General features: G+C 36.5%; 1 protein-coding gene and 1 long non-coding RNA gene across 2 annotated transcripts; both read left to right on the top strand.

Moving 5' to 3' along the window:
- Positions 1–7410: 7410 nt before the first annotated feature.
- Positions 7411–8151, top strand: LOC132644658 (secreted RxLR effector protein 161-like). Its single transcript, XM_060361258.1, has one exon. The coding sequence runs from the start codon at positions 7411–7413 to the stop codon at positions 8149–8151; it is 741 nt and encodes a 246-aa protein (XP_060217241.1).
- Positions 8152–10997: 2846 nt separating this feature from the next.
- On the top strand, positions 10998–13500 carry LOC132598856 (uncharacterized). Its single transcript, XR_009566699.1, has 3 exons — positions 10998–11292; positions 12059–12115; positions 13089–13500. It is a non-coding gene; the product is annotated as an uncharacterized LOC132598856 (long non-coding RNA).
- Positions 13501–13750: the final 250 nt, after the last annotated feature.

Raw genomic sequence — 13750 nt, 5'->3', positions numbered from 1 at the left:
TGGGGTCCACTTCCATCATTAACTTCAATAATAACCCTCTCATCTAAATATGTCACCTACATGAATATGACACATATGTCACTAGTTGTTGCCACCAGATTCGTACATATATATGAATCATTTGTCATCCTACTACAATTATTAATTAATTCCTTGACCACAATCTCTTAAATTATAATCACTTAAGGCTGCCAACAAAACACAGCAACACGTTATGGCCCTTTTTTTTTTTTTCTGGCCACTATTCCTCTCATTATGCCTAAAAACGTGGAAATAAAGATAATGATGGAATCCACTTTACACTTGGTTTTATTTGGCCCATGTCCACCACTTAGTCAATTAATAAATCAAAATGGTAAATTAGAACACTTATTTTATGTCATTCATGGAAATATTAAAGTTGCCCTGTAGCAATTACAAAATGAAAAATTCTACCATGGCTTAATACTATATTAATGGTTATATGAAAAGATAACTGGACAAGAAAAGGGAGTGATCCGCTTGCCAAGAAAAGCTACGAACCGATGCTACAATTCTCCTTATTCATAAAAAAAAAAAAAAAGCAAATTGAACCCACAATCATTACTAATACCATCTTTGATATGAACACAATAACCTAACTTCTAAGAACCTAGAGGATTACTTATATTACACCAAGAATCAATACTTGGAAGAAATCCTTACTAGCACAGTTGAGTTCCTAGAATTCTTGTTGGAACGTTTTCCAAAGCTAAAGATGTTGCTGCCAACGTATTGCTTTTCAATTTCATTCTCAAAGTTAAAGTTGCTGCCAACATTTCTACTCCTCTTAAAATAAACAACTCTCATTTGTTAGATAAAGAATTAGACTCCATATAATGGACCGTGAGCTGAACATCATAGCCATTACTTTACTATACTCTATTCCTTTCCTAATGATGCCTACTTGTATATATTTACATAATGACTTGTAATCACTGCCACCATACCACTATAAGTACATAGTCCCACTTTGTTGCCCATTTCCTATAATTTCACGTGTAGGTGTGGTTAACAACAAGTCACCATTCTAGTTATAATTATTTAATTTCCTTCTACTTTTTCATCTTTCTTTTGGAACATAATGTGCACAAAACAAGGGGTAGTGAGCTTGGCCCACTTACTTACTCCACTAATTCATACACAATTTCATATATTAAATACTTAATTAAATTTCCATAACTTTGCAGTTAATCTCTAAGAAGATAAAACAACGTTGCCTTAAATATAGATATATAAGTACTGTACGTTTTCCTTGGTATTCTTTGTTTTGTTTGCTGAAAATTATTTATCATCCATAGTGATATGTATTTCAAAGTTCAACAAAGTGTAGTGGCCAACCTCTTCCCTTTTACACGTGACATCATAGGGAGACACACTTATACTTGTCCATGATATTCCACCACTACCACTTAATATCATAATTAGTCACCAAATAATATACTTGTCCTAATAATGCCAAGAACTACTCCTCCCTTCACACGTTGAGAAGGGAGTAGATATATATATATATGTATATATATAAAACGTGGCTGCTTACTCAATTAAAGCTACTGCACAACTTCTTATAATGTTTCATCCACAAATTGTTGTCCAACAATTTAGAATTAATTTGTTTGTTAAATGATCACTCCACTACATCTATACCCTATTCCCACCTTTTCATAATTATGTTCCACTGCCACCAACATTTTGAAAGGAAAAGTCATACATTGCTTAATTCCTTGTTGCCACGAGTGGAAGTATTATCATTAGCACTAATCCATTAACCAAATTATTTTTATCCTTTATCCCAACTACAATCCAACATTTATAACAAAATGCCCAGCTGTTCCGTCTTGTTTCTCATGCCAACTGATCCTAAAATTCGATTTTGATGCTTCCAACGGATTCCTTGTGAAATTTCACTCAAGTTATGCTTTTGAATCACTCAATTTGACCTTATAAAGAATGAGATATGGTGGTTTCACGTTTTGGAAAGAATTTTTAATACGAATTTCAGTAGCAATTTCGCAACTTTTAAGCAAAATTACACCAGAAAAACCAGCAGTCGATTCCTTTAATAAAATTGTCATATCTTCTTCATACGATGGCGAAACGCGAGGAGACTTGTTGCTACAGCTCCGAAATTACGATACGGATCTAACGGTTCAATCGAAACACGTTTCCCCAAAATAAATAATTTATCCAAATAATTTGAATTCCAAAATTTTCATAGTGAACCCTTCTCCCAAAGTGAATCAAGTGATATCCATTGACTTCAAATTTTGCAAGCAGATCAAAATAAATACTACGGAGCTTCTAGAATGGACGATGCGCCAAAAGGGAATCAATTTTCAAAACGACCGATCGCTGCTCAAACCTGTTTATATTCTCATATTCTTTCGTCGAAGTACCCTTGCCAAAAAAAAAATCCTTAATGGAAATAATTCCCCTTTTACCTTAGTTCATAAATTCACTAACGTGATCAATGATATCTAAAAGTCTTTCACCATTAGTACTAGTCACACCATCATCATTTTGTTACCGTAAATAATTCAATTGACCCATGCCTTATTCGATAGTCCTCGAAAAGGTGCTCACCTATGAATAACTAACCCTTACTTAACTACACCGAACCATACACATCTAACTAACCGTGTATATATATATATTTTTTTTTTAATTTTTTGTTCTCTTTATTTTTTTACGCCCTTGTCACGTCATCACAATAACACTCTTACCAAAATACCATTGTTATACCCCGTACATTTATATGACAAATTATCCGCAAGCAAATCGACTCAAGTTAAAGGAGGAATTATTTTCGGACATGAAATAAGAGCTTTTAATTTTCAACTTTGATTATCACAAAAATTGATTAATTAAAGTTAGACAAGTAAATTAGTGGGACATGTGTCAATGTTAAGGGCTACTTATATAAGGCATAAGATGACTTATATTCCTCCATTATTCACAAAACTCATCCATCAAAGTAGAGTTAGTGAGAGAAGCTCTCAAGTTTAGAGAGAGAGAAGTTCCCGGCGCTACTATTCACGGCGGCGCACTGTTCACGGCGCCGCCACTGTTCACGCACTGTTCACGTGTACTGTTCACGCCACTGTTCACGGGCGGCGCACTGTTCACGGCCAGCCCATTTTTGCCCCCTTCTACACAATTAATTGGAGAGATTTGAAGCTCAAGAGGAGGAAAAAGATGGAGCTCATGGTAGCCATGGCTTTCTTGAAGACATTTCATGGTGAAAAATTAGAGTTTGTCTCTAAGGTAAGATTTAATTCTTTTCTACATGTTTTGGAGGTAGTTTAGACTTGTATAGCTTGGTAGATGTGTGTTGAATTCAAACGGGTTATGTATGTTGATGTTGAATTATAAATTAAGCTGTGTAAGGGGGGTGTTTTGAGTAAGAACGAGGAATTGATTTTAGTAGCATTATGTAGGAATTAAATGGTTAAATTTAAAGTTGTGTTATTTTATGGACATATTGCTATCCTTGCTAAATTGAAAGGATTGAGGGTATGATTATGTTCATATGATTATTGTTGTTGTTATCATGGGTTATGTGATGAGAATGAAGGAAATTAATGGTTAGAAACTTTATAGAGGTCGTGTGGGTGTGTGAAGAGGAGTGTGGCCGTGAGCCATAGTAATGAAAGAGAATGGTGAATTAAAATCTATTTAGCTTGTTAGAGGTGTCGTTGTGACATTGATGACGTAGATAAAGGGTTAACGAGTTGAGTTGGTGTTGAAATTGGTTGTATGTTGTTATGAGAAATTAAGTGATTTTTATATAATTTTTATGCAATTATGAAAGTAAGATGCTAAATGTGAACTATGGTTGTTATTAATGAATTTGGAAGAAAACAATGCGATTTGGTAGTTTCGTTGCAATTGTAGAAGTTTCGAATGGAATATGGAAATGGGCGGAATGGTTCGAATCCTTGGATATTGTTTAAAATGTTATTGAAATATGTTTGGGTAATCTTGAGTTAGTTGATGAATATGGAAAAAAAAAATGTTGATATTAGTTGGATGGTGTGAAGTTAGAATGGAAGAGTTACATTATGTGGAAAGGAAGGGAAAAATTTTATATTGTTGGAAATGTTGTATGAATTGCTTAGAATGTCTTTAAGTATTGTTGGTATGGATTCGGGTTAGTATTTAAATATATATAAGCATCGATGTTGGCTTGAAGGTAAGTCGTCGAGTTGAATTTATGAAAGTTGTTGAATGATGTAAAAGAGAGTTACTATTATTATTTTGCCTTTCGAATTGGTTATCAATGTTACTAGGTTGGTTATTGTGGTTGTTGTTGTTGATTTTGAGCGAGATAAATTCTCGGGATGGCCTATTTACAGGGGAAGTGCTGCCGAATTTTCTGTAGAATTTAATGATTAGTTTGGAATGAATGGCTTAAGTGCCCTTAGCTAATGATTGGTTATTCGTTGGCATATTTGTAGACCTTGGGGAGCCCGAGGCGTAGATTGGGATTTACTTTAGATTGGCTATCTTGGAGTGCGTACGAGGTATGTAAAGCATCCTCCTTTCTTTTTGGCATGTCTTAATTTTACATAGGCTAGATTAAAGCCTTAAGGAAATTCCAAATCCGAAATCCGAGCATGATATGATATATATATATATATATATATATATATATATATATATATATATATTCCTTGGCACTCTTATGTATGATTTGATGAAATATGAACCATTATGTTTTTGAAAGAAGTGATTTCCAAACTTTGTACAAAAAGGTTTCACTTTAATGAATTTCGTAATTTTTGAATGCATATCTTTCGCATAAAGGCTCGGATTGTTCCAACATTTTCATAAGAGTTTGCATTATGTATAATGAGTATGTTTTCCATAAGCGGGCCCGACTTGGATAAATACCCGTCCGTGGGTCCCGCGACGTTCCTTTATGTAATTCGGGAACTTTTGAAAGAATTCGTTATGACTATTATTTCGATTTTTCAAGTATGATCAGTTTACTTATGTTTGAGTTCATGATAATGATTTTATGCATATGACTACTCACGACTCTACTCGTGCGTTCTGTTATATCTTTCGCCGGTTCCCGGGCCGGTTCTGTTATCGTGCGCATTTTGATATACTCCGGAGTTATGCTGTGTTATGGTTCACCGAGCTACTCGCTAATGAGGGTCGGGTTCCACATATATTTGGTGTTATGCTGTGTATGGCGTTATGTTGTGATGTGATATGTGACGGGGATACGGAGATTTGAAACTTTCTGGTGTTATGCTGTGTTATGGCGCCATCGACGGGAGGGCGACCATATTCTTCTGTACCCTATGCATGACTTACATGTTTGAAACTAAACATTTTGATATGATTGGATTTGTACTTATGTTCGGCACTTCTGCTTCGTTTATGTCTCAGGTTTGTTTTCTGTATATTCTGCTTTGCATACTCAGTACATATTTCGTACTGACCCCCTTTCTTCGGGGGGCTGCGTTTCATGCCCGCAGGTACAGACGCACAGTTTGGTGATCTACCCACTTAGGACACCCTCTTCTGCTGTTTGGAGTGCTCTTCTCATTTCAGAGCACACATTTTGGTATATATATTCGTTCGCTATGTATATATGTATTTGTTCAGGGGCACGGCGGGGCCCTGTCCCGCCATATGATTCGGTTTGTCTGTTTAGAGGTCTGTAGACGTATTTGTGGGTGTGTGTGCCTACTTCTGTACGGATGTGTTTGCATGACTCTATTCGTTATGGCAGCCTTGTCGGCTCGCACATGTATATGTTGTTCTGTTGGCCCTGTGTGGCCTTTGTTGGTATTTGCTGTGTACAGGGTTATTTTGGATAGTCCGAAAAACAAAGGAAACTCTGCCGAAATTTTCTTTGAAAATCTCATAAATATGAAACACCGCCTTGTCGGCTTCTGTTATATGCCTGGATGGGTTTGATATAATCTGAGGCAGTGTTTGATATTTGTGTTGGTATAAGTTATCTGTTTGCCACTCGGATTTGTGATTGTGTTCGGGTGCCCAATTCGGGCACTAGTCACGGCCCACGGGGTTGGGTCGTGACAACCATAAGAACTCTTACTTTGCTATACGCCTCCCAAAACCGATCATATCATCAAATAAATCGCTCTTATTAAGCCATAAATGCACTCTTGCCCCTTCCGAGAAAACCTGATACTATAATTATGGAGGTCTTATGACCCTATGAATCGCCTCTCCCATCTCTTCAACCAACCTCATAATAACGAGCCTAATCACGACTCCTCACAGCTGAAACCTCAAGTCATAGCTAGAAACCGAACTTAGTTACGCATCTAAATTAGGACAACACAGCTCGTACCGTACCACAACATGTCGTAAACAACCGTTTGCGCAAGAATTTAAGGACGAGCTCCCATCATCCCGGAGAAGGTAAAACAGAGAAGTTCATATACCAATTGGGATCAACTAGATACCAATTTGAATGAAGTAGCACGAAATAATGAAAGAATCTGAAGTTTCCTAGATGTCCCATAGCCTCCCAATTGTAAGTGTGGCGCGCAACACACCCATAAGTAGGACTCTACTAGACATTGCTCTTGTACTTATAGACCGGGTAACCTAGGCTCTGATACCAACGAGCCTTGTGTTGTGCTCATACTACTCTTGCTACACTCTTTGTGGAGTGTAGAGTTATTTTCAAGTAGTGTTCGGAGTCTCACGACCGTTTCGAGGCATTCGTCAAAGGCGTTTGGGTGAGCTATTTGAGATCTTGCAACCCAGAAACTCTCCGTAGATTTCTGTTGTTCTCTATCCTTAAACAGAAGTCGTATCCAGTTTGAGTCTGTTATCTACTTCAAATTGTAAACTTCTTAGAAGCTCTTGTATGAGTCTAGACCAGGTTTTGGGAATTTCTTATACTAAAAGTATTTATTCCGCATGTTGTATTAAATTAAGGTTGTTACCTGAAGGGTTCGCCCACCAGGGAGGGTTAGTGTGGGTGCCCGCATGATCCATGATTTGGGTCGTGACAAGTTGGTATCAGAGCCTAGGTTACCCGGTCTATAAGTACAAGAGCAATGTCTAGTAGAGTCTTACTTATGGGTGTGTTGCGCGCCACACTTATAATTGGGTGAACCCTTCAATTGGTAAGAGTCGATTCCCTCAGGGGAATGTAAAGGTGACTGCAAGGTCGCGGGTTCGATACCAGCCGCTGCAGCGTATATCGAACTGGCTAAGCACCCTCTCACGCACAATACCTGAGTATGTCATGTCATGCACGCATGTTCATGGGGTCCATGTACCCAGATGATTGCGGACTCGCCAAGGGGGTCGGGTCGTCACACTAAGTCCATAGGGGGCAACAAGTTTGTAACATTTCTTGTTTATGTTGATGACCTGCTGATAACAGGCAATGATATGACTGAGATTCTTACGGCAAAACATGAGCTTAAACAATATTTCAAGGTGAAATATTTAGGTGCACTTAGGTACTTCTTAGGCATAGAATTTGCCAGATCCAAGGAAGGCATAATCATGTCTCAAAGGAAGTATGCACTTGGCTTGATTTCTGAATTAGGATTGGCTGGTTCCAAACCAAAGAATGCTCCTTTGGAGCAACATGTCAAGTTAAAAATCAAAGAGTATGATGAGAGCAAGGAAGATGCCGATACTGCAAACAGGAACAATGCTGATGCTGATACAAAAGGCAAGCAAGTTGAACAAATAGATGATCCACTTATGGAAGACAGGGGGAGATACCAGAAACTGATAGGGAAGCTCTTGTACCTAACCATGACAAGGCCAGATATCTCCTATGCAGTTCAATGCTTGAGTCAGTTCATGACAGCACCAAAGAATTCACACTATGAAGCAGCAATAAATGTAGTAAAGTACATCAAGAAACAGCCTTGGTTAGGATTGTTCATGTCCAATTCTGGTGATGCTATGGTCTCTGCATATTGTGACAGTGACTGGGCAGCTTGTCCAATGTCAAGGAGATCAGTTACAGGTTATTGTATCAGGATAGGTTCATCATTGGTGTCATGGAAATCTAAGAAGCAAAGCACAGTATCTAGAAGCTCAGCTGAAGCTGAGTACAGAGCAATGGCTTACACAGTATCTGAACTTGTTGGATTGCAGGATTACTCAGAGAATTAAAGGTGAAGATGACATTGCCAATGGATCTGTATTATGATAATAAGGCAGCCATGCAGATTGCAGCAAAACTGTCACTTTATAAGAGATAGATTGAGTGAAGGATTGATTAAGACCACACATGTTAGCAGCAATGAGCAATTGGCTGACATACCTACAAAGGCACTTGGGCACTTACAGCATAACTACTTACTAAGCAAGTTGGGAATGAAAAACATTTTCCATTCTCAACTTGAGGGGGAGTGTTAGAAGTAGTACTCCAAGTTAATTATGTTGTACACTCATTAGTTAGTTAGAAGTCATTAATGATAAGTGTAGTTAGTTAGTTAATTGTGTAGGTGTAGGTCGGTTGGCTCATGTGTACATATATAGCACTGTACAGCTCATCTTAACACATAATTTTGTAACTGCCTTTGACCAGAAAATGAGGGTTCTTCTTCTCACCATTTTTTATGCGTTCTTTATGTGATTTGCTGCCATTATACTCTGATTTTAACAAGGCTTTATCATGTAACTCGTGAATCATGATTCAATCGTTTACAACAAAGTAAAGCACGATGGTGGTCTAGCTATTTGATCTTTTGATGTTACGCATATTAGGATACTCTATTAGTGGTTGATTTTGACATTTCGCAAATTTAAGTCCGTATACTTTTGGTTAGTTGCGTTGTATTAATCATTTTTTTCCGCTTACTTCAGTAGAACTATCTATCTCTCTCTCTCTATATATATAAGTAGGACATAGGCCCGCTGACGTGGCGCAACACTAAATCAAAATTTACATTTATCTTTTAATCAAAATTTACATTTATTTTTTTTCTCCTTTTTTGAAATTTCCTCCCATTTAAATTATTTATCTTATTAATTATTCACAAAACACAAATGTCTAATTGAAAAGGCATCTCCTCACTTATTCAGGCTTCCAAAATAACTGTTCCATCTTCATTAGAACTCCTCCTGCCATAAAACGTTCACTACTGCAAAACGTCTCCATTAGGAGACAAACTCCCTTTTCTACAGTAAAAAAGAAAATGCTACTATTACTTATTAGAAGTCCTTCAGAATTCACTTTCTGTTAGGAAAAAAGAAGTCTCCAATAACCTTCAAATTTTGCATTCTACTTCAGAGTCCAATTGACCGTTTCACAACTAGTCGTAATTAGTCATGAGGTGTGTTATTTTTTAATCCTCCTATTTTACTCGAGTTTCATAAAAATTTTAATTGTTCTTTCTATAATATTTTCTTCTTTCACGATGAATTACGATATTATCATATATCGTCCATGCCCTGAACCTTTTTGTAATGAAGTGCTACTTCGATATGATTTTGGTACATATCTTCTCCTTTCAATCTTCCATCTTATTAAATTTCGTCCTCCTTTCAGTGTGTAATCTTTTTTTATAATACACATACATGTCTATAATCTTGGTTGTCAAATGGCAGTATGGTATGCTAATTTTATCCTCCTATTTTAGTCGATTTTCATTTAAATTTTAAGTATCCCTACTATCTTCTTTCACGATGAGATATGATGTTGTCATATATCGACTACGTGTCCTAAATTTTTTTGAAATACTTTGTTATCTTTTGCTTTTGGGGCTATTTGCTTTTTTGGAACTTGGATGTATTTCTCTTTTTGAAAGAGTTACTTTTCTTTATTTATAAGACAAGTGGTAAAAATATTAAAATTAAATTATTATTTTTTGTATATTTTATGGTGAATTAGGGTAAGAAAGTAGAGATTTGTTTTGTAACTGTAGGAATGGTCAAGGGAACAGTGTCTTTTGTTAGAAGAAACCGTGGGTGAAGGGAGGAAAATATTAAAAGAAAAAAGAGGATACTAATAAAGGAAGTAGCACATTAACAAAGGATGGGGAGGAAGCCAATTGAGTGGGAGATTAAGGAAGAGAAAGAGAAAGAAAAGGGAGAATAATTAATGAAAGGAAAAATATAAAAGGGAATTGAGAGTTTGCTTTTCTCTTTTCCTTCCCTTTTTTGGTTCCATTACTTTTTTTTTTTTCCATTCTCTTTCACTTGAATGGAAGAAATTTTCAAAGAATAAAAGTTATACAATCTAATTAAAGCAGGAAAAAGTAATCGAGCCCTTAGATACTATTACATTTCGTATTTTCGTGCGTTGGGAAGCGTGCGAGTTAAATGACATTAGTAACGGAAGCACGGTTATCCCTCAAGCTCATAGGTGGTTAGAGTGATGGTACAGATGTATAGAAAGGATTAGAAGTCAAGTGAATTGGATAAAATAATTTTCATTAAGGTTCAACGTTTATTTGAGTGAAATACGGTCCAAGCTATAATACCCCGTATTTTTATATTAGGAAATTGAACCGCCAAAAATGAGCAAATTTATTCAAGCCCGGAGGATTGGGTCATTTCAAGCATGAAAATCAAAGAACTTGGTGTATACATGGGATGAATTCTCAAAATTATTTAAGACAAAAATGTGACGACAATGATTGGAAATAATATTTTATGTATGGAAAATGAGGTTATGGACTAGTGTTATATTACACGGTCATGGTAATGAGTATATAAAGTGTATCGAAAATAATCACCATTTAAGTGAATTGAGATCAAAAAATTAATTATGTGGTAATTGATTAAATAATGGAATAAAGTGGAAGAGTACGGATTAATTGTTGCATTAATTAAGGTTGTTGGATGTATATTGCATGGACAGCAATTGTTTTCCACTTAAATGAGTTTGCCACGTATTGAACTAAAGGACAACAACTAGAATGAGTCATGGCATATGAAGTGCTAGCATGACACATGTAAAGTAAATATCATGACAAATTGTATACTTACAAATCTGTTAGAACATTTAAAGTAAAGACTATGACAAATTGTATACGTACAAATAGAATAGCAATTAAGAATTCAATTAGCATTGAATTAGATAAAATTGATACCAAGACTAAGATGTGAATAATCAATGCACTACATGTATACGTACATGATCAGCTCTTTCCTACAAGGAGGAATATCAACAGGCAATAACGTGAAGTTCTAACTTACGGGTTTTGTTCTCCGCTTTCATCTCGTTGTTCCGTTTGTCGAGTTGTTGGATTCGGGATTTCTTCAAAGTTGAGTAAGATTGAAGAAGAGTATTTCTTGGTATATGAGGTAAGAATTCTACTCTACTAGACATACTTGAGTTATCCAAATCGTATCTACATTGCCAGATGAAAGAATTACGAAAACTATATCGGAAATCGAATAAATTGTTATTGTTATCGTGTGGGCTGTTTGGTGGTTGTTATGAATTGTTTTGTGGGTTGGAATATCGTGGGATTGGCTGTAGTTTTTGTTGTTATGTTTGTTGTTATACTATGTATATACGGAAATAAAGAAGTGTATACAAGCATCGGTATGGGAATCTCTATTGGGCTATTTTGGAAGTGGATTTGATTCTATTTGAATATGTATTTGTTAATATTGTTATTGGTATTGTGATTGATATCTTGGCTAAATTGTGGGAATTGATAAAATAAACCCGAACTTGAGAATAAAATCGTCACTTGGAAAAGAGTTGATTTTATGGGTTGTTTTCTCGTTATGATCATATGATATAAGGATAGAATTTGTAGTAAATTACTTCCTTATCTTATTAAGAATGTTGTTAAGTTAAGAAGAAAACATACGAAAAGGTGCCATGGAGTATATGGATTGTAATTCGAGCTTGTCGCTTGTTATAGAGTATTATGAAGTTGTTATGGGCATGCATGTTGTGTTTTTGGGATTTATTTGTTGTTGGGCTGATATACCAAATTGGGAGATGCTAATGATATAGAGGAGATGATGCCCGTTTTGTTGTAGAATTAAGTCATCAATTAATATATATGATATACGAAAGCCTTCTTAAGTCACGTGCGTATTCTTACGATTATAGGTTTATCATATTAATTGTGGAAGTTCTTGGATGGACTGAGCTCTTGAACAACGTGAGGTATGTAAAGCCTATACCTTCATTCTTTTGGCATGTCCTAGATGTAAGTAAGATATGATATGAGCTTTGGGGTAATTCTACTCACTAGTTCCGAGCATGACTTATGATTTTTGTTCGTTTCTTGATGTTAGAACTCTCAGGATAGTTGAGTTATTGCCCTCGAGTCTCTTATATGACTGACTAGTATATGATGTATAAAAAATCATGTTCTTAAAGAATTCCATAATGAGTGGTGTCCTTGACTTTCATAAGCTATCTCGTATTAACTTGATACATGTCTATGATCCCTGAGACGTTCCTTTATATAGTTCGTAATGACATTTAGAAAGAACTTAATATGGCTATTATCCTAATACTTGAGAGCTGATTAGCCTACTTATCTATTGAGTCTCAAAGATAATTTGTATGTACATGGTTAATCACTACTCTGCTCGTGTGCTTACTGTTACATCCTTCACTGAGTCCCGGGCCAGGACATGTTCTCGTGCACAGATCCACTGCATTATTCACCGAGTCCCTCACTAGAGGGCCGGGACACGTTATATATATATGTATATGACGATATGATGACATGATGATATGATGATATGGGAATGGCGGCCAGGATGGCATATGATGACTTTATTCACCGAGTCCCTCACTAGAGGGCCGGGACACGTTATATGTACATGTATATGATGATTTTATTTACCGAGTCCCTCACTAGAGGGCCGGGACACGTTTTATATGCATATGTACAGGATGATTATCTAATTATGTTACTAAGTTCTATAACTGGTTGGATATGATATTGACGCGTATGGTTTATGTTCAAAGGTAAGCCTTGTGGTTTTTCTGGTTATTGTACTAGTTTTCTACACTCCTCATCTCAGTATGACCCTGTTCACTATATTTCATGCTTTACATGCTCAATACATATTCCGTACTGACCCCCCCCCCCCCTTTCTTCGGGGGCTGCGTTTCATGCCCGCAGGTACAGACGCTCGTTTTGGTGATCCGCCAGCTTAGGATTCCTATTCAGCTATCTTGGAGAGCTCTGTTGTTCCGAAGCCTAGATCTTGGTACAGATCCCTTTTGATATATATATATATATATACATATGTTGTTTAACGGTACGACGGGGCCCTGTCCCGTCATATTTCACTGTTGAACTCTTAGAGGTATGTAGACATGTATGTGGGTTGTGTTCAGATGTGGTCAGTTGTGCCTATATGGTCATTATGGATGTTCTAGTGCTGTAGCAGCCTTGCCGACTTGCATATATTATCGTCTCGTAGCGGCAGCCTTGTCGGCTTGCGTAATATTCTAATATGTAGTGGTAGCCTTGTCGGCTTGCGTAGAATAATAATGTATACAGTGGCAGCCTCGTCGGCTTGCGTATGTTATTACGTTGTGATTGATTGAGGACTTATAGTATCAGTCCGATTATGTTTGACAGGTACATGTGGGTGTCCAGCTCGGGCACTAGTCATGGCCCACGGGGCTGGGTCGTGACAGATACATGAATGATTATATTAGACGAAGTGTATTGACCTCCACCACACAAAATATATGAGGAAAAATTCATACAAATGATCTTTTTATTTTTAAAGAATATTTGACAATAAAAATGTGATTTATTTAAGCTCTAATTAT

The sequence above is a fragment of the Lycium barbarum genome, chromosome 6 (assembly GCF_019175385.1).
Source record: "Lycium barbarum isolate Lr01 chromosome 6, ASM1917538v2, whole genome shotgun sequence".
Taxonomy (NCBI): domain Eukaryota; kingdom Viridiplantae; phylum Streptophyta; class Magnoliopsida; order Solanales; family Solanaceae; genus Lycium; species Lycium barbarum.
The sequence above is the reverse complement of the archived record's forward strand: the minus strand, read 5'-3'. Positions and strand labels throughout refer to the sequence as shown.